General features: G+C 45.4%; 1 protein-coding gene across 1 annotated transcript; it reads left to right on the forward strand.

Annotated features, from left to right (window-relative positions):
- The first annotated feature begins 754 nt into the window (after positions 1–754).
- LOC121924294 (KRAB domain-containing protein ZNF747-like) lies at positions 755–2,768 on the forward strand. The gene is made up of 3 exons (XM_042455634.1): positions 755–1,807; positions 2,251–2,336; positions 2,532–2,768. Exons 1-3 carry the CDS (start codon positions 1,714–1,716, stop codon positions 2,673–2,675), a joined length of 324 nt encoding a protein of 107 aa, XP_042311568.1. The 5' UTR covers positions 755–1,713; the 3' UTR covers positions 2,676–2,768.
- Positions 2,769–21,844: the final 19,076 nt, after the last annotated feature.

Genomic DNA, 21,844 nt, shown 5'->3' on the forward strand with positions numbered 1-21,844 from the left:
TGAATTCAAAAGAGCTCTGAACTCTTGACCTCACTCCACCACAAGGGGTTGATGGTGCACTCAACCAGGAGTGCATCACCCCTGCGGCCTTGACCACTAGCGCCTCCCTGTCAGATATTTGCAGGGTGGCCACATGGAAGTCCGCTTCGACCTTCATAAGACATTACAAACTGGACGTGTCTCAGTCCGCTGGGGCGTCATTTGAAAGGAGGTTCCTCCAACAGATTGTGTCAGGGGCCACAGTCTCCTAGCAGCACTCCCTCCCAGTTCGAGAGGGCTTTTGTAAATCCCAGATTACAGGAGGACAGGACCCTCTCTGCTGGAAAAGGAACGTGGGTACTTACCGTGACACGTTCATTTCTGCAGAGAAGGGTCCTGGCATCCTGCCCACCCGGTGCTGCCTGCGGCCTCCGACCCTGCCTGGCTCTTGGTGGACCTGCCTTGTCTTCTTCTTGTTGCTGGATTGGTATTCTGAGTTCTTGTTTGTTCTTGGACTAGTTTTTTCTAAGTGTTCTAGTTAACCCTAGCTGAGGTTACAGAAGTTCAGTTCCTTGATTACCTTACTAGTCGCTTGGCTTGTTATTGACTGAGGCTCAGGGGGGCTAGCTCTCCCTAAAGGGGCCGTCTTTTGTTTATTGTCCCTGCCTACAGGAGCAAATAGGAGGAGCTAAACCAGATTACAGGATGCCAGGACCTTCTCTTCTGCAGGAAATGAATCGTGTCACGGTAAGTACCCAACGTTCCTTTTTATAACTCAGATATTACCTCAGTTTCCCACCCAGTTCAGGGGAGCTCTGGTATGCCCCTTATGAAGGATGGCTTCGCCTTCACCGCTGCAAAAACAAACATTGGCTTACCTTGTGAGATGTTTGTTTTCAGCGTTTAAGACGGAGACCTCCTGCCCTCCCGAGACTAAGGACTGCGTTCCCGGTACCGGGGGAATCAGTCATACACTTAAAGGTTATTTGTTATAGGATCTAGGATTGTTCTTAATTATTATTAGAACCTTTGTTGTTTGTTAGCCTTTGATAATTAGTTATTAGACATTCCTCAGCTTGGCTATTTCACTGACTGGGCAACAAGGGGGATGGGTTCCCCAGGGTTCACACCCAGAATTCTAGGTCCTACCTGCTTTGAGCGAACAGAGGAAACCAACCCTTATGAAGGATATCTCCGCCTTCAACGTTGAAAACAAACATCTCACAAGGGAAGCCAGTGTTCGTTTATGTCCTGTAAAGCTCCATCTGGTTTCCTTCCAGGCATTTCGAATGAGTGTATTCTCCCACATGAGTGTATCCTCGTGGTTCCTTCTTGTGGGAACATGGGCTACAGGCTTCTCAGTGGCTGCCCATGAGACCCGAACTCCTTTCCTGGGGAGGTTAGACTGTTTCCATCCCAAGATGAAAATAGCCTTCTGAAAACTACCTGATACTAGTTTTAGCAATGTGTGTTTCTGCTGTTTTAATCTTTCCTTTTAGTCTCTTATGTTTTAATGGTTTCAGTTCTGTAGATAGCTTGCCTTTTAACTATAATTTGTGTGTACATTTATTTTTATTTTTTTGTTGTTGTTCAGCTTGCTGTAAATCACCATGAATCCAAGTCCTGGGGGATAGAAATGGGGAAAAATCATCATAATGATGTAATTCTTAATTCTTCTCTCTTCCCCTTCTCTCCCCATTTGTGCTTCTGCTGCAGGACTTATTTGTGAAAGAGATGGCTGAGAAGGAGAAATGTCATTTTGAATCCAGTCCAAAGCAGTGGCCCAAGTGGATCACACAAGGCAGAGGAGGAATGTCCCCTTCAATGAGTAAGGGCTAGGAGGGAAGTTTCCTATTTGACTCCCCCTTCTCAAATATGTGTGAAATATGCAGACTTTTATCAATTGAAGCACTTGGACCATTTTATAAATCTTAACTAGCACTATGAAAATGCAGGCATACCACAAGTTAACAAAGCCTCTGACAGTGAAGTATATTTTGCAAGCACTTTTTATGATTGACCAGCCTTCCTTTCCCTCCTCATCCTCTTTGTAGCTAGTTTTTTTTTAGCAACATTGGCACTAGGAGGAGGATGAAGGAGGATGGGAGAAGCACAGGCTTTTGAGTATCCAGTTATAGTAGCATGTCTGCAGAAAACAATGCAATAAAGCCTGATGTGAGAAATGGTGTATGTTGCATTTTCACATGTAGGAGAGACTGAAAGGAGAGGGAAGGGTTAGAAATACTATCTTTCCTTTTTTCTTCCTCCCAGGAGGTGGAAGAAGGACTGAATCTATGTGTACAAGGACATCTCTTCATCCTGATGGATTCAAAACAGCTTCTGGGAGACTAGCTCAGGTAGGGGACAAGATCTCAAGTGAGCCAAGAAAGGGGTGGGCTGGGTGCCCATCTGACCACTCCCTGGTCCTCACAGAATTTTGTTCTTTCCCTTTGCTTCCATCACAAGTTGTCACTGTAAGGGGCCTGTGGATCGCATCCTGTAGGAATTTCAATTTTCTTGAGCACTCTGAAAGAATAATTTTCTTTCTGCAGGTGACCTTTGAGGAAGTGGCTGTGGATTTCACAGAGGAGGAGTGGGCCCTGATGGATCCAGGCCAAAGAGCCCTTCATCGGGAAGTGATGGAGGAGATTGTGGGGGCCCTGTCCTCTCTGAGTAAGGCTCCATCTTTCTTGTGATCGTGCAAGTGCTGAATAGTAACCTCCCACTACCCTTTTCCTTGATCAATGTAGTTTGCCCTGCTGAAGTTCACATTTGTAATAACACTTTAAAATGGAGCCTCCTTTGTTGTCAATCAAATTCACTTCCGCTTTCATCAAATGTGACGCGTCCTACAACCATTGGCCAACAGAATGGGTGCTTTCCTCCCTCCTTTAAAAAAAAACTGGCAGCAATGTTCGCATATTCTGTCAACTTATGCATGTGTGCCTTTGGGTAGTTTCAGATTTCCTCGTCTTTGCATCCTCTGCTTTCCCTCCATTTCTTATCCCAGAATGCCATCTCTCCTTCTCTCCTCCTTTCCATCCTCTTGCTTTCCCTTTGTTTCCTATCCTAGAATGCCATCTCTCCTTGTATTCCCTTCTGTTTTCACCCCAGAACTCACTCATTCGTCTTACATAGGGTTAAGGAGAGGAAAAGGATGAAGGAGCAGGACGGAGGGGCCAAGGGGGGCAGGATCGGGGTGGAGGAGGAGAAAGATGAAGGAACAGGACACGGGGGATGGGGGGGGGGAGAGATTGGGATGATCTTCCACACCAGACCAGTTCAGATTGAAATAGAAGTGAGCTTGGAAACAATTTTTTTGAATTCGCTTGTTACCGAATTAACCTACATCAGGAGTCACTTTGGATTGATTTTGGATCTGGCTCGGAACGATCCCCCATAGAAAGCAATCACGTGTGATAATCAATCACGGTATAACATGAATTCGCATGTTTGGACCTGGAGTGGCTTCGAATTGGAGTTGCAAAAACCGCCGTGTGATAAGGTGCTTTGTCTTACATATGTGACAGAAGCTTCGACTCAGTAAGTGGAAGTAGAAAGCAGCCACATCGTGCTTCTTTGCTCCCACTAAGTCCTGTTCCTCCCACTATATCCTTCAGAAATGGATAAAGAGGGAGAGCTTTCCAAGGAGTGGAGAAAAGGGGAAGACTTGGAGAAAGTGGCTGCCGTCACATGCCCAGATCTTCTTGCCAAAAGACAGAGAAAGTCATGCCCTGGTGTGGAGACAGGGGATAGTTAGCATATGGTGATCTTTAGCTGAACCTGCTGTGGGGTTTCTCATCACAATTTGTTGAAAGGCAGTTTGTCATTACCTTCCTTTCAGGCTGAGAGGGTGTAACCTGCCAAAGGCCACCCAGTTCATTTGTATCCTGGTCTCCAGCAATCCTAGTCCAACACTCAAACTACACTGCTACCTCGGGTTACGAAATTAATTCGTTCCGCAATTCCTTTCCAAGGATTTCTTGGAGAGACCACATGGATACAAATCCTCCTGTGTTCCCTCCCCAAAAATACAACAACAAAAAGGGTTAACCATTGTGATATCATGGGTGGAGAGTTCACTCACCCCAAATGGTTTGGCTGCCCCAAAGCCGTGCACTCTTGAGAGAGACTTGAGGCTGGCCTCTCCTTCCATCAGAGATTATCCTTTCTCAGGGCACAGACTTACCTCAGGTAAATGGAGAGCCATGGCCCACAGCAGTCCCTCTGCCCTTCCAGCTACCTAGCAAGTGGGAGGGAGTTGAGGACCAAGCTAGCTTCTTAATGCAGCCAGGTTACTATAAAGCCTGCCTGAAATTAAAAGGGCTAAGCTGTAAACCCCAGCTTGAGTTGGGGTTGTTTTAAACATAAATAAAACAAAGTGCCCTGTGAGTATCAGGGCTACACACAGCCATATGCAGCTATCTACCACATGATTAGCAATATCTTAGTCCTGCTAACCAGGAGCAGTTCCTCAGTGCCTGGAAGAGCTACTGCCCGCAGCCTCCCTTGATGGGCAAACATGAAGGGAGAGCCCCCACAGCAACAGGCTGTGGGACTCAGATTTACAAGAGATACTGGTTAACCTTTCTGGTGTTCATTTTATTACGTGTAGCACATGAGGTTTGAGTGTGCTGTTTCTGCTCACCCCCCTCTCCTTTTTCCAGGCCAGAGAAGATGCCTGGAAACTAATTCTTCAAGGAGGGGCAGCCATAAACCCACTGATGACCTTCTTGCCTCCTCATGGGCTCCACAATGTCTCCTTAGGTCCAGACCTTTTTGCCTAGGTAGAACAGCCAAAGCATGGAGCACATGTTCTACCTCCTTGTACAAACTGTTGTCAGCCATAGCACTCTCATTAAGAGCATAGCTTTAACAATACAGATTCATTTAAATGCCTATAAACAGGGTGACTCAAGCAAGGAAAGGTCTCTGGTCACTCAGCAACCCTAATGCTTACATGCTTAGGATCTTTGCTAAGAAATCTCATAGAGTGACAGATATATGGATTAAGGTGACCAACCAAACTCCATTGAGTGGCAAAAGGATTATGTTCCTGTTATAAAACAGTACACCTCAGTCAGCTAGCCTCAAAGATGTGGCTCCCCTTGCCTTCCTTCTTTCGTTGGAGAGATGTCTGTTAAAGGGAAGAAACAAAAAAAAACACAGTTTCTTCCAGGATGGCTTCCAGATGGTTTTAAACATATAGTCAGTTTTTTCGCTAAGAGTTGCTTCAAATCATTCAGACATCCCAGAGCCTGGGACTCTGCCACAAGACCCAATTCCTTTACCTTGTCTAGTAGTTACAATTTTAAATATAAGCCCTGATGGGCTTGCAATTACGGCTCCCTGCCCTGGAAGGCCTATTGTAACAAGGTCTATCTCGCATATGATGAATTGGGCTCAGGCCATGAAGGTCAGGCTGCCAATCCTTTCTTTAGTTGTCTCAGGAGCTACAATCCTTTGCTATTGTTGGGCATGCTTTGATTGTGATTTCCGCATGGCAGGGGGTTGGACTTGATGGTCCTGTGGTCTCCCAACCCATGATTCTATGGTTTTATGGTCATAAGGTTAGCTGCTGTGTGGGTGAGTGTCTTATCCCTGATTGGGTTTTCATGGCATGGTCTGGTCCAAACAACACCATTGTTTACTACCTTGGGGCTGGAAAACGATTCCTAGTGCTTATGCCTTGTTTTCTGCTAGAAAAATGCTCAATATGCCATCAGCTCCAATAGAGACTTAACCAGCCACCTATATGCCCACAGCTTAATATGTATGTATTTTGATATATATATATATATATATATATATAATCCAAAAACAACAAAATACGACACAGCAAACTAGATTTTACTATTTATATAAGAGACTCTTTTCTATGTGATTATATTTTAGTCCTTGAGCTTCCATGGATTTGTATCCATGCAAAGTCCTAAATCCAACTCCATATGAGGCCCACTATACTATTTTAAATTTAGGTGTGTTCCTTTGACAGATCCCTTTTGGAGAAAACTCTCTCCTCAAAATTAGATACCAGAGGGCTATCCTTGCCAAGCCCCTTCCCTTCATGCTCCTTAATCAGCAGTTCATTAGCCGAGGAGACCCCTCAGCCTTCATACAGGTTGAGGATAGCCGGCTACATGGAATTGGGGTGTTTTTGAAGCCTCTAGACAGTTCATCCTCAAGAGAAATCAGACTTAATCTGACCACAGGCCTGTTAACACAAGTGCATCAGCTTCTCATGACTCCAATGTCTGCGAGATAAAGTTATCCATGTCTTCTGTGCCTAACCATGGGATTAGTCTTATTTTACACAGGTTCACAGATGTCCCAGTAAAGACTGCACATTGTTTTGAAATTTTAATTGGAGTCAACATTAACATCCTCTTTCAGATGTATCTTAATTATATAAATGAAATCACCTTAATATCACCTTCATTGCTATAACCAGTTGACAAGGTGATCAGGAAGGCTGAAGCTGCCATAGGTCCAGATTAGATCAGTGCTATTCTGATTGATCACATAATCCACTGCTTGGGCAAGTCTCATCAACTGCTTCAGGTTTTCAGTGGCTGACCTGCTATAGTCCATCCAAGATGACATTAAGAGGGACTTGACCTACATGGTTTAGCAGGTGTCTGCCATCACGTCGTTCTCTGCTCCATACGAGGCAGCTAGAATGGCAGCCATCCTCACTTAAGAGGCTGTTGAGGGAGTTTTCCAACAGGGCCTGCCCACCAGACATCGTTTTCATCTTGGATGTGAACACGGTCTTAAAGCTCTGACGGTTGGGCCAATCAGTCCCTTTGGGAGGCCTTCCCAAACACCTCTCCCTCAAGGTCATCTTTCTCACGACCATTCCCTCCGCCAGAGGTGTCAGAGCGGGGCCCTGTCGGTACTAAAGACTTGTGTATTTGCCTCTCAGGTGCCTTCGTCCAGACCCTACCTTCGTGCCTGGGGGTCAACTCAGCCTTTCAGGTGTCCAGGACATTCTCCTGCCTTCATTCTGCCCAGTCCTAAGAAGACTTGGAAAAGACCTGCACACATTGGATGTGTGAGAGCCCTCAAATCTACATCAAAGGACTTCAACCTAGGTCATCTGAGATGTTTCTTCCTTTCGCCTGGGCTCTTTGGGGTGCAAGGTACCAGTCTCGACTCTGAGTAAGTGAATCAGGTCTTGATTCAAAAGAGCTACTGAACTCTTGACCTCACTCACCCAAGGGGTTGAGGGCACTCAACCAGGAGTGCATCTACCCCTGCGGCCTTGACCACTAGCGCCTCCCTGTCAGATATTTGCAGGGTGGCCACATGGAAGTCCGCTTCGACCTTCAAAGACATTACAAACTGGACGTGTCTCAGTCCCTGGGGCGTCATTTAAAGGAGGTTCCTCCAACAGATTGTGTCGGGGCCACAGTCTCCTAGCGCACCTCCTCCCAGTTCGAGAGGCTTTTGTAAATCCCAGATTACAGGAGGACAGGACCCTCTCTGCTGGGAAAAGGAACGTTGGTACTTACCGGACACGTTCATTTCCTGCAGAGAAGGGTCCTGGCATCCTGCCCCCGGGTGCTGCCTGCGCCTCCGACCCTGCCTGGCTCTGTTGGACCTGCCTTGTTCTCTTCTTTTGCTGGATTGGTTTCCTGAGTTCTTTTTGTTCTTGGACTAGTTTTTTCTAAGGTGTTCTAGTTAACCCTTAGCTGAGGTTACAAAGTTCAGTTCCTTGATTACCTACTAGTCGCTTGGTTGTTATTGACTGAGGCTCAGGGGGGCTAGCCCTCCCTTATAGGGGCCGTCCTTTTGTTATTGTCCCTGCCTACAGGACGCAATAGGAGGACTAAACCCAGATTACAGGATGCCAGGACCCTTCTCTGCAGGAATGAACGTGTCACGGTAAGTACCCAACGTTCCTTTTTATAACTCAGATATTACCTCAGTTTCCCACCCAGTTCAGGGAGGCTCTGGATGCCCTTTGAAGGAGGCTTCGCCTCACCGCTGCAAAAACAAACATTGGCTTACCTTAGAGTTTGTTTTCAGCGTTTAGACGGAGACCTCCTGCCCTCCCGAGACTAAGGACTGCGTTCCCGTACCGGGAATCTCTACACTTAAGGTTATTTGTTATAGGACTGGATTGTTCTTAATTATTATTAGAACCTTGTTGTTGTTAGCCTTTGATAATTAGTTATTAGACATTCCTCCAGCTGCTATTTCACTGACTGGGCAACAAGGGGATGGGTTCCCCAGGTTCACACACCAGAATTCTGGTCCTACCTGCTTTGAGCGAACAGAGAAACCAACCTTATGAGGATATCCCGCCTTCAACGTTGAAAACAAACATCTCACAAGGGAAGCGTGTTCGTTTATGTCCTGTAGCTCCATCGTTTCCTTCCAGCATTCGAATGATGTATTCTCCCACATGAGTTATCCTCGTGTTCCTTCTTGTGAACAGGGCTACAGGCTTCTCAGTGGCTGCCCATGAGACACCAACTCCTTTCCTGGGGAGGTTAGACTGTTTCCATCCCAAGATGAAATAGCTTCTGAAAACTACCTGATACTAGTTTTAGCAAGTGTGTTTTCTGCAACAGAGGCTGGATGGCCATCTGTCAGGGATGCTTTGATTTGGATTTCCTGCATGGCAGGGGGTTGGACTGGATAGCCTTACTGGTCTCTTCCAACTCTACGATTCTATGATTTTGAATTTTGATCCTGTTCTCTGGGGTATTAGCTACTCCTCCTAGTTTGGTGTCATCTGCAAATTTGATTAAGTATGCCCTCATTCTCTCATTGAGGTCACTGATAAAAATGTTGAATAGCACTGGGCCCAGGACAGAACTCTGTGGGACTCCACTGGTCACTTCTCTCCAGGATGAAAAGGAGCCATTGTTGGGTACCCTTTGGGTTTAGAAATATGCAGTAGGCCAAAACTTAGGGTTCATATGAATCATAGGGTTTGAAGGAACCAGAAATACCATCTAGTCCATGATCCACTTTGATTTACAGAAATCAGTTGTCACTTATTGGCCCATGGAGCTCCTTCCAACTTTGTTTCAAACCATCCCTCTTCCAGCACATTGGGCACTACTCTTCCTTCCAGGGCACAGCAAACAATTTGAAAGATGAAGATTTTGAAGAAGACTTTTCTAGATTCCCCTATAATCCCCCTGCAGATATGGTTACAGATATTGTGATGTTTGAGAATTGCTTACCCTATAAGACTTATAGCAACATGGCAGACTATTTCTGGGGCAAGGCCACCTCTGCTGGCAATCCTTTCACAATTGTGTTTAAACAGGCAACCTGTATCCTCCGTATCCAAATCCATACAGGATCTGAACACTATCCAGGGGACTATCTCCAGGCAGGGCTTGTGGAGTTGGGCACTGAGAAGGGCAAGCAACACTGTATCAGGTATACCCCCATTGGACACTTTGAGCATGGAAATTTTGACAGAAAGAACCTAGAGAGTAGCACAGCCTCTGCGCCCAAGTGTGTGCACATAACAGTGACTGAGGGTCAGAGTGAATGGCTGATCATACACAGCATCAGCATCTGGACAAAACCGAGGCCTCAATGAATGCCATACTGAATTGTCTTTAAGGTTTTTTGCAGTGCAAGAACACTGCTGGTTGGCAGCTTCTGTTCTTTTGTTGTAAGAATCCACTAGGCAGAAGAAAACGATTCTGTATTCTTGGTAATCATGAACGGTGGTATTGTTTACAAATTAGATGTTTTGGACCTATATATCATCCCAGATATCAGGCACTCCCAACAATATTCTGCACAGTTTTGGCAAGCTGCAGTATCTTCAACTTCACTTGTCAGTGAGGCCCCTTTGCATAAGTCTTCCTGAGCTTCAGGCTCAGCTACTTTGTGCCCACCTTCCTTTTCCTATTTCCATTGACAATATGGTTTTCTTATGTGCATCTAGAGAAATAGCAGTCAAGCTGGATACCAGAACAGTGTAGTGAGTCCAACCTGTAGTCCCCAGAACTATCTGCTTGGATTCTCCTTGTCTTTGTCTCCTCTGTATGTAGTGCCTTGAAAGATAAACAATCACTCTGCAATCTCCCCAATGGAGCATACATTGAAGGCCTTGAATAGAGAAAAGACGTTGTCCATCCGTTCCCTAGCTCTAGCACTGCCAACTATTTCAATGATTACCTATACCTCTTGATCTTCTAAAACACAGACCAATGGCTCTTTGAGACATGTTATCATAGAAGATTGAGCTGAATATGTTTACCAAACTTACATGGAGCAGAATTGAGAAAAGCTCCACTCTACAGAGATTTTCACTAAAGTCATAAGAACAGTTTCTTGTACTTTATGATGCTGCTGAACTATTTATATATTTATTTTTAACAAATATGTGAGCAATACATGCACTTGCTAGTCTTTATAATTATAATAATTAGCAAAAAAAAAATTGCCAGAAGGAAAAAAAACGGGGGGAAAAACTATGGCTCCTTTTCATTCTGGAGAGAAGTGACCAGTGGGGTCCTACAGGGCTCTGTCTGGGCCCAGTGCTATTCAACATCTTTATCAATGACTTGGAGGACAGAATTGGGGGCATACTTTTGCATGTTGCAGATGACACCAAATTAGGTGGAATAGCTAATACTCCAGATGACAGGATCAAAATTCAAAATGACCTGAATAGACTAGAAAACTGGGCCAAAGCTAACAAGATGAACGTCAACAGGGAGAAATGTAAAGTATTGCACTTAGGGCAGAAAAATGAAATGCACAGATATAGGATGGGGGACACCTGCCTGAAAGAGACTACATGTGAAAAGGATCTAGGAGTCCAAGTAGACCACAAGTTGAACATGAGCCAACAGTGTGATGTGGCAGCTAAAATGGCCAATGTGATTTTAGGCTGCATCACTAAAAGTATAATGTCTAGATCACGAGAAGTAATAGTGCCACTCTATTCTGCTTTGGTCAGGCCCCACCTGGAATACTGTGTCCAGTTCTGGGCACCACAATTCAAAAAGGACAAAGGAGGGTGACTAAAGTGGTGAAGAGTCTGGAAACCATGCCCTATGAGGAACGACTTAGGGAACTGGGTATGTTTAGCCTGGAGAAAAGAAGGTTAAGAGGTGATATGATAGCCCTATTTAAATATTTGAAAGGATGTCATATTCAAGAGGGAGCAAGCTTGTTTTCTGCTGCTCCAGAGAACAGGACCCGGGATAACAGATACAAGCTGCAGGAAAAGAGATTCGTCCTCAACATTAGGAGGAACTTCCTGACAGTAAGGGCTGTTTGACAGTGGAACACACTCCCTCGAAGCGTAGTGGAGTCTCTTTCTTTGGAGGTCTTTAAGCAGAGGCTGGATGGTCATCTGTCAGGTATGCTTTGATTGAGATTTCCTCATGGCAGGGGGTTGGACTGGATGGCCCTTGAGGTCTCTTCCAACTCTACGATTCTATGATTCTATGAAAGCCCCCTGACAAATGGCCACCCAGCTTCTGTTTCAGAACCTCTAACGAAGGAGATTCCACTGCCAAATAGCCCTCAAGAAATTCTTCTTCCTAATGTTTAGGAATCTTTTTCCCCACCGTTTGAATCTGTTGTCCTATTTTGAATCTATATGCCCTAGTCTTGCAGAAAACACATTTGCTCCACTGTAAATATGACACCCTTCAAATATTTAAGCACAGCTATCATGTTACAGACCGCCGAAAAAGCAAATAGTCCTTTTTGGACTATTACAGTGTAAGCTTGCTGTTCTTTGTTTGTGTTTGCCCTCGATGAGATGCCACGAGGTGCTACTCGTGCACTTGCGGCGTCACATCCGGGGCGGGACGTGCGGACGCTAAGCGTTCAGCACGTAAAGATGGCGGTGCCCGTGTGTATAGGGCGCCGCCATCTTGACGCCCTCGTCATGTGCTAGGGGTAAGGCTGATATGGATGCTAGGTCCTCGGCCAACCCCTAGCACGTGACGGGTGTGCCGGAAGGGCCTGTCTGTAACGGGCCATAGTTTCCATAACTTTCACCATTTTGGTCACCCTCATCTGGAACCGCTTATAAACATCTCTCTTGAATTGTAGTGCCCAGAACTGAACATAGGATCCCATGTGAAGTTTGACCAAGGCAGAATAGAATGGGACTATTTCTTTCCTCCATGTGCTGCACCATCGAAAATCGACAAAACTGTGATACCGTTATTGGAGCAACCAAAATGCACATTATACAGGTTGCAAGCTTTCATAACTGTTAGCTTTTTCATCAGATGAAAGTGTTAAATATGATACAGGAGAGAGAGAAAAAATAAAGATGTTCCTTCATTCTGATCATCTTCCTCTGGACATGCTGAAGCTTAATCAATATGCTCCACATACTGTGGTGCCCAGAACTGTTCCATTAATCCTGAGAAGGCCTAACCAAAGCAGAATAGAGTACAGTGGTACCCCGGGTTACGAAATTAATTCGTTCCGCGGTTAATTTCGTAACCCAAAATACCTTCGTAAGCCGAATTCCCATAGGCGCTAATGGAAAAATAGCTCTCTGCTGCCCTCCGGTGGCGGAAAATAGCGCCGCGGTTTTTTCGTAACCCGAAGAAACCTTCGTAAGCCGAAGCAATAAATCCCTATGGGATTTTTTCGTATCCCGAAAAATTCGTAACCCGGCGCATTCGTATCCCGGGGTACCACTGTAATACTATTACTTCTCTTGCAAGCCTCTCCCCCACGACAAGGGGGCGCCCACCGAGTAGTCCAAGATTCAGCTATTCAACAGATGACACAACAACCGATGAAGAAAGAATTGGACATAGCTCTCACTTTGGAAGAAACCGTTAAGGCCATACAGCAGATGAAGAATGGCAAGGCTGCCGGGATTGATGGAATTCCACCTGAAGCTTGGAAACATGGAGGTCATGTACTCCATGCTAAACTCCACGATCTCCTTGTGAGTTGCTGGAAAAAAGGCGAACTGCCATCAGATCTCCGAGATGCAGTCATCATCACCCTGTACAAGAAAAAAGGAGCAAAATCTGATTGCTCAAACTATCGAGGTATAACACTGCTCTCCATTGCTGGAAAAATCCTCACAAGGATACTGCTGAACAGATTAGTTCCTGCCATTGCAGAAGAACTTCTCCCCGAAAGCCAATGTGGCTTCAGAGCTAATAGGAGCACTACCAACATGGTATCTGCCCTCAGACAACTGCAAGAGAAATGTAGAGAGCAGAACAAAGGACTCTATGTAACATTTGTCGATCTCACCAAAGCCTTCGACACTGTGAGTAAAAAAGGTCTGTGGCAGATCCTGGAACGACTAGGATGCCCCCTCCCAAATTCCTCCAAATGATCATCCTGCTACATGAAGGCCAGCAAGGTCAAGTCAGATATGGCGATGCTCTCTCGGAGCCCTTTCTAATAACTAATGGTGTAAAACAAGGTTGTGTTCTTGCTCCAACTTTATTTACAATCTTCTTCAGCATGATGCTCCAAAGGGCTATAGCAGATCTCAAAGAAGAAGATGGCATTTACATACACTACCGTACTGATGGTAGCCTGTTTAACTTAAGCCGCCTGAGGTGTCAGGGATGATGGGAGTTGTGGCTCTTCACCTGGCCTGGAACTCACCACCTAGTTGTGCACCACGCTGACCAGTTTTGGCCAGTTGTTATATCTTTGCAAGAGTTGCAGAGAACAGGCTGAAGACCCCGACAAACTCTCCAAGCCTTCTCACTCTTGCTTCCACAGAAGTCTTCACCCTTCTTCACCAGGGTCCTGCTGGTTCTTGTAACTTCACCCAAGACACCAGACAACTCAGTAGTCTTATATAAAAGATCTACTTTATTCTACTATATACAGCTCCACAACAATACTCTACAATCCACTACTACTACCCACTATTACTACCCACACAATACATTGGGATCCATAGTCATTATTATAGTCAAAGCATGGTACCACCCACTGTGGTCTGTTTCCACCCAGTAGGCGTGTACATCATTCCCATTGGTTCTCTTTGTTCATCCTACAATTAGTGATTTCATCATCTCAGCCTTGACCACTTAACAATTGTCAGGTGTGTTCAATTATTCACTATGCATTTCTTGTCCTTGGCATCCAGGACTTGTTAATTGTATTACCATTCACACCTGTGTGGTTCTCAATTGGCTTCTGCTGAGTCACTCTGACTCTCACATACATCTTTTATTTCACTTACTGTATAACCCATGTTGCTTTTTTCCTTAACATGAGGGCCCACACTGAGACTCTAAACTATCTAGTCCGTGAGCTGCTTTTTGCTGATGATGCTGCCCTCGTTGCCCATACGGAAGCAGCTCTGCAGCGCCTCACATCTTGTTTTGCAACAGCTGCAGATTTCTTTGGGCTGGAAGTCAGTCTGAAGAAAATGGAAGTTCTCTACCAGCCGGCACCTCAGGAAGAACACTACCATCCCCACATCACTGTAGGCACATCTGTGCTTAAGTCTGTCCAGCAGTTCACCTACCTGGGAAGCATCATCTCCTCAGATGCCAAGATTGATAAAGAGATTGATCACAGACTGGCAAAGGCATGTAGCGCATTCGGAAGGCTTCACAAAAGAGTCTGGAGTAACAAACACTTGAGGCGAAGCACAAAAATCAGTGTGTATAGAGCCATTGTACTGTCTATTCTCCTCTATGGGTCTGAAACATGGGTCACCTATCGCCAACACTTACGACTCCTTGAACGCTTTCATCAGCGCTGTTTACGCACAATTCTAAATATACACTGGACTGACTATGTGACAAATGTTGCTGTCCTCGAGCAAGCAGAGATCGCCAGCATTGAGACCATGCTACTGAGGACGCAGCTGCGCTGGGCAGGACATGTTTCTAGGATAAAGGATCATCGCCTCCCCAAAATAGTATTCTACGGTGAACTCGCCACAGGTCAGCGTAAGAGGGGCGCCCCAAAGAAGAGATACAAGGACTCCCTGAAACAACATCTCAGGCTTGGCCAGATAGATCACCAACAATGGTCCTCCCTGGCCTCGCATCGGGAGGCATGGAGACGCACTATCCATGATAATAATAAATAATAATACATTTTATTTATAGACTGCTATTCCGCAATGATCATAGCGGTGTACAGTAAAAAACTGCAATACAACACAAAATACAATGTGACAGTTAAAGGAGGGAGAAGTCTTGTCCTTCAGGCAGTCCCTGATGTTGCTGGGTCTGCCTGATGGCTCCCTCTGAGGCCGAGATACAGTTGAGGAGGGAGGGGCCTCTTCCTTCAGGCAGTCCCCGATGTTGCTGGGTCTGCCTGATGGCTCCCTCTGAGGCCGAGGTGACAGTTGAGGAGGGAGGGGCCTCTTCCTTCAGGCAGTCCCCGATGTTGCTGGGTCTGCCTGATGGCTCCCTCTGAGGCCGAGGTGACAGTTGAGGAGGGAGGGGCCTCTTCCTTCAGGCAGTCCCCGATGTTGCTGGGTCTGCCTGATGGCTCCCTCTGAGGCCGAGGTGACAGTTGAGGAGGGAGGGGCCTCTCCCTTCAGGCAGTCCCTGATGTTGCTGGGTCTGCTTCGAAAGCTCACGCCGAACGTACCTTGAAGAGAAACGACAACGCAGAAAGAACCGCAACCTGGAAACATCACCCAAGGAGACTTTCTGCTGTGCTTTCTGCAACCGGACCTGTTTATCCCGAATTGGCCTTTTTAGTCACCAATGCGCTTGTACAAAGCACGGGATGAGTCCTTCCTGAATCTTGGTTTGCGAAGCAAAGCCACAGATTACTTCTCTTGATCGGGACACTATACTCCCATTGATGCTGACTGGAACTGCATTGCCTTTTCTAGCTATCCTATCACACTGTTGCCTCATGTTCAGTTTGGAGTCTATTAAGATTTCTAGACCCCTTTCATATGTAGTTGTCAAGCCAGGTGCCACCCATCTTAAATGTGCTTATTTCACTTTTTCTGCCTAAGTATAATACCTTGTATTTCTCCTTGTTCAAATCCATTTTGTTAGTTTAGATCTAGTTCTGTAATCTATTACGGTCATTTTGAATTCTGATCCTGCGTTCTGGAGTATTAGGTACTCCTAGTTTGGTGTCATCTTCCCATTTGATGCCCTCATTCCATCATCCAAGTCATGACCAAGGACAGAACCCTGTGTCACCCTTCTCTTCAAGATGAGGAGGAGCCATTGCTGAACACCTTTGGGTTTGGCTGTCAACCAGTAGCTAGCTGAGATTTTACTAATGTGTTTGCCAGAATAGAACCAGGGACCTTGTCAAAGGCTTAAATGACATCTTGTTTGTGGTGAGGACATCTGGTTACTCTGAGACAGAGTGACCAAAGGTCCTCTTTTCTGAGGACATATCCTCCATTTCAACTTTATGTCCAGGAAGAATTCCCAAATGTACTCCATTTTAGCACGATGAAGAAGCCTGCATTTATATTTATATTAGTGTTAGTAGCTTTTATTTGGCCATGGCTACAGTTTTCTTGTATGCACTCCATTTTGCAGTATCTTATCCTCCTTTACAGTGAGGATATCTGGTCACCATTTCCATTTTTAAACTTAGATTCGCCAAGAGTAGGGAGGCACTGGGTGGCTTTGGCCAAAATTCCCTCTCTCTCAGAGAAAGGCAAAGACAACCATCTCCCCCACCCCATCCCAATAAATCTGGCCTTCCTACGGTTTAGCTTGTCAGGAACCTGTTGTAAACAGGTCTGAGAAAATGACAATGACGTGGCTCAAAAGTGGAGCTGTAGCAGAAGTTATTACAGTTCCAGTGGCAGTTACATGAGTCTGTATTTAAAACAGTGCATAATGGGAAGGCTGATGCAACTGTCACTTCCGAAAGAACGTCGGTTAGAGAGTTGGTGTTACTGTAACTGCCTCTGAGGTTCATGTTATGGTTGATTGGTAGGGTAACTTATTTGAGAGTACAGTGGTACCCCGGGTTACGAAAATAATTCGTTCCGCCGCCGCGTTCGTAACCCGAAAGCTTTCGCAAGCCGAAAAAGCCATAGGCGCTAATGGGGAAAAGCCGCGATTTCGTGCGAAATAGCGCCGAAAAGCACCAAAAAAATTTTCGTAACCCAAAATAACCTTCGTAACCTGGAACAGTTTTTTCCTATTGATTTTTTTCGTAACCCGGAAATTTCGTAAGGCGGTGCTTTCGTATCCCGGGGTACCACTGTATTCAATATGGATGTCTTATACTCTATGTAATCTTTGTAAGACCCCTCACTGCGGAGAAACCTTGCTGTACTGAGATTCATTCCTGTGTGTGAGAAATTTTCTATGCAACTAAGATTCTTCACAGACCTTCTTCCAGGTGTCTCGTCTGCATACATAAACTCTGCTTGTGTTCGCTTCGACAAGAGTTATGAACCAAGCATGCACTTTTCTTCTTTGACGTAGGTGGAGTCTCCTTCCTGTAGTTTGAATCTTTTGCTCCATGTCCTATTCTTTTGAACAGCAGAAAACAATCTTGCTCCAGCCTCAACATAACACCCTTTCTACTTTCTAAACACAACAATCATGTCAGGTGTATTCTTCTAAAAAGTATTTCTGTCTCTGGTTCTTAATGCTGGTTATCTTCTTGGTTGCGTTTTGCGGCTTTTAGAATCATAGAGTTGGAAGAGACCACAAGGACCATCTAGTCCAACCCCATTCTGCCGTGCAGGAAATCCAAATCAAATCATCCCCGACAGATGGCCATCTAGCCTCTGTTTAAAGACCTCCAAGGAAGGAGACTCCACTACACTCTGAGGGAGTTTGTTCCACTGTCTAACAGCTCTGACTGTCAGGAAGTTCCTCCTAATGTTGAGGTGGAATCTCTTTTCCTGTAGCTTGCATCCATTGTTCCGGGTCCTAGTAGATAGAGAGATCTTCTAGCCCCTTTGAGACTAACTGAAAGAAAGAATATGGCAGCATGAGCTTTCATAGACTTCACTCTACTTCCTCAGATGCATTTATACCTAAATAAATAATAAATTTAGTGGAGTGGAAACAGGGACAGACATACATGCCATTGGTATGTGAGAATGTCAATTCAAATTCAAAATCCTTTGTGTATAGAAATGTAGTAGCAAGTCCAGTTTTAATTATGGTTCCTAATGTGTCTGTTCAAGTTATTTCCGATTTATGGCGACCCTAAGCAACCCTATCTTGGGTTTCCCCCCAAGAAGTGAAATTATTAAAAAGAAGAACTGTTTATTTATATATTTGTACAGTGTTTTTTAAATGGCTGTAAGCCGCCTTGAATCCTGTTCTGGGAGAAAGGCAGGATATAAATTAAATAAAAATTTAAAAACAAACAAAAAATTAATACAAATGTAGTGACAGGAGCTCTGGAATCAATTCCAAATGGACAGACCAAACATTGGTATGAAATTGCTACAGGCAGGATTCCAACGACACAATTAGAAAAAGGGACACTGCTTCGAACATGTCTTCCAAAATAGTCTCAGCTAAAGATAGTGGGTCTCCTCTGAATGAATGTCTGGAGGAGGTAATGGGCTGGATGAGGAAAAACAAATGGAAACTGAATCCGGACAAAACAGAGGTGCTTGCCATCAAGGCTCCTAATCTGGGAATGGAGGCGTGTCAACCAGTTCTTGATGGGGTTACACTCCTCCTGAAGGACTGTGTTTGCAGCTTGGGAGTGCTCCTGGATCCATCTCTCCAAATGTCAGCCAGGTAGATGCAACAGTCAGAAGTGCTAATTATCAGCTTTGGCTGATAGGCCATCTGCACCCCTTCCTAGATCTGGAAGACCTAAAGATGGTGGTGCATGCTCTGGTAACCTCAAGGTTGGACTTCTGCAATGCGCTTTACATTGGGCTACCTTTCTTCCAAGTTTGGAAACTTCAACTGGTTCAAAATATGGCAGCTAGATTGGTTACAGGAACATCCAGGAGTGAACATATTACACTGATACTCAAGTCACTCTATTTGCTGCCAATTAGTTTCCAGGCAAAGTACAAAGTGTTTGTCTTGACCTTTAAAGCCATACATGGTTTGAGTCCAGGTTATCTACAGAATTGCCTTCTGCCATACAATCCGCCCCGAACACTGAGGTCTTCTGGGGCAGTTGCTTCATCCTGCAACAACCCAACTGGCAGCCATTACCCAGAGGACATTCGCATCAGCCACCCCAAGACTGTAAGACTAAACCAGCTGTCGAAATATAAAACAAGGCAAGAAAGACTTCCTCTGCCTGCTATAAAGCAATATAAGGCAAGGCAAGAAAGACCTCCTCTGCCTGCTAAGACCTGCCGGCTGCTCCCAGAGTTCTCCACAGGAAGCAAGGCAAGAAAGACCTGTGCTGAAAGACCTTCCTGCTTGCTTTGGACTTTTCCACAGGAAGGAAGAGCAAGTAAGACTTTCTGCTCCCTCAGACCCACCTCCTGCTTTTATTGGACTCTACCTCAGTAGGCCCGAGTTGGCCATTGACTCTAACTGCTTTAACACCTCAGTAAGAGAGCCAGCTACACCTCTCCCTTTTTCTTTCCTGTCTTTGCCATTGCCACACCTTCCCCCATTAATCCTATCCTTCCCATGTCTCCCACATTTCTCCAAACCTGATCCCCATCCGGCCTCTCCCTGTCTCCCTGCTTCCCTTCCTCTGTTCCCTCTGGAACTGCCACTCTGCTGTCCCTAAAGCAGCAGCAATTCATGACCTTTTCCTCTCCAAATCCTTTAACCTCCTCGCTCTCACAGAAACCTGGCTCCCAGTCCATGATACTGCAACCCCCGCTGCCCTTTCTTTTGGTGGTCTCTCCTTCACCCACACAAGCCGCCCTGAAGGTCAAGGGGGAGGGGTTGGTATCTTGCTCTCTAACTCCTGCCAGTTTCAAGTTCTATCTTATCCCCCCAGCTATCATTTCCCTTCTTTTGAGTTTCATCCTATTAGACTCTTTTTTCCTCTACAGCTCCAGGTTGCAGTTATCTATCGCCCTCCTGGCTCTGCCACCCAGTTCCTCTCAGACTTCGAATCATGGCTGATATTCTTTCTTTCAGATTCAGTCCCCACTTTGATCCTAGGTGACTTCAATATCCATGTTGACGATTCCAATAACTCTACAACATCCCGCTTTAACTCTCTGCTAACTTCTTTTGGCCTCCAACCACATTCCAACTCTTCAACTCATTCTCTTGGTCACTGTCTTGACCTAGTTCTTGCTGCAAACTGCACTATTTCTGACTACCTGACACTTGACTTTCCACTATCTGACCATCATTTAATCTCCTTGGCTCTTACTCATACTCCACCTCCTCGTCACACTGTTCAACGCCATTTTCGTAACCTTCAATCTGTTGACTCTAACCATCTTGGTCAGACCCTGGATTCATCTCTCTCTTCCCTAAATCTCGGGGATTCTGTTGATTCAGCTATGTCTTTAACTCCACTCTCTCCTCAACTCTTGACCATTTTGCCCCTGTCTCTGTACGCACTTCTTCCTCTAAAACTAGACCTCAGCCCTGGCTTACCCCCAACATTAAGTTTCTCCGGTCCTGCTCTAGAGCGGCCGAACGTCTTTGGAGAAAGTCCAAAGAGTGGGCTGATTTTATCCATTTCAAATTTGTTCTTTCTTCCTTCTCACGCGCCCTGTCTATAGCAAAACAGAATTATTACAAATCATTGATCTCCGCCAATGAGAGGTGCCCGCAGCGTTTGTTCTCCACCTTCAACTCTTTGCTTAAACCTCCCTCTCCTCCTGTCTCTTCATCATTCTCTCCTAATGACTTTGCTAATTATTTCATCTCTAAGATTACCACTACTGCTCTTAATCTTCTATCGCCCTCGCCTAATAAATTTTCTGTGTTTCCTCCTGCCTCTTTGGATGAACTCTCTACATTTCTGAACTCTTCCAAACCTGCTACCTGTCCTCTTGATCCTATTCCTACTCGTCTTCTAATCTCTATAGCTCCCTCCTTTCTGCCCTTGCTTCTCCATATCTTCAATCTCTCTCTCTCTCTCCAGGCTCCTTCCCGTCGGACTTCAAACATGCTCTCATTTCCCCAATTCTGAAAAAACCTTCTCTTGACCCCTCCTCTTTGTCTAGCTATCGTCCGATTTCTCTTCTTCCCTTTCTTTCTAAAGTTCTGGAATGGGTTGTTTATTCTCGCTGTCTTGAGTTTCTTGAAGCCAACTCCATCCTTGATCCCTTTCAGTCTGGTTTCCGCCCAAGGCATTCCACAGAAACAGCTCTCACTAAGATCTCCAATGACCTTTTACAGGCCAAGGCTAATGGCCTTTACTCTGTTCTCATCCTTCTTGATTTGTCTGCTGCCTTTGACACTGTTGATCACTGTCTCCTAATTGACATACTCTCTGACCTTGGGTTCTCAGACTCTGTTCTCGACTGGTTTAGATCTTACTTGTCTGGCAGATATTTTGCAGTAGTTGCAGGGGGCCAGACTTCTTCTCCTGCTCCCTTATCTGTTGGAGTTCCCCAGGACTCTGTTCTGGGTCCCCTTCTGTTTTCTCTCTACACACTGTCCTTAGGTAAACTCATTAGCTCTCTTGGCTTTTCCTACCATCTGTATGCCGATGACACCCAGTTATACCTTTCCACCCCTGACCTTTCTCCAAGGCTTGAACAGTAAGTTTCGTCTTGCCTCACAGCTGTCTCGCAGTGGATGTGCCATCGGCGTTTGAAGCTCAACATGTCCAAGACGGAGCTTCTTGTCTTTCCTCCTAAGTCCACCCTTCAACACTCCTTTTCTGTCTCTGTGGACAACATTTCTATTCAACCAGTCCAGCAAGCCCGCAGTCTTGGTTTTATCTTTGACTCTTCTCTGTCGTGTATCCCTCAGATCCAGACCACAGCCAAGGCTTGTAGATTCTTTTTGTACAATATCGCCAAAATCTGACCATATCTCTCCGCCTCTACTGCCAAGAT

This window comes from Sceloporus undulatus, chromosome 2 (assembly GCF_019175285.1).
Source record: "Sceloporus undulatus isolate JIND9_A2432 ecotype Alabama chromosome 2, SceUnd_v1.1, whole genome shotgun sequence".
Lineage (NCBI taxonomy): Eukaryota > Metazoa > Chordata > Lepidosauria > Squamata > Phrynosomatidae > Sceloporus > Sceloporus undulatus.

Coding starts and splice junctions, on each gene's coding strand:
- LOC121924294 (XM_042455634.1), top strand. CDS start 1,714: ATGGCTGAGAAGGAGAAATGTCATTTTGAATCCAGTCCAAAGCAGTGG. Junction 1,808..2,250: donor AGGAATGTCCCCTTCAATGA/GTAAGGGCTAGG, acceptor TCTTCCTCCCAG/GAGGTGGAAGAAGGACTGAA. Junction 2,337..2,531: donor CTTCTGGGAGACTAGCTCAG/GTAGGGGACAAG, acceptor TTCTTTCTGCAG/GTGACCTTTGAGGAAGTGGC.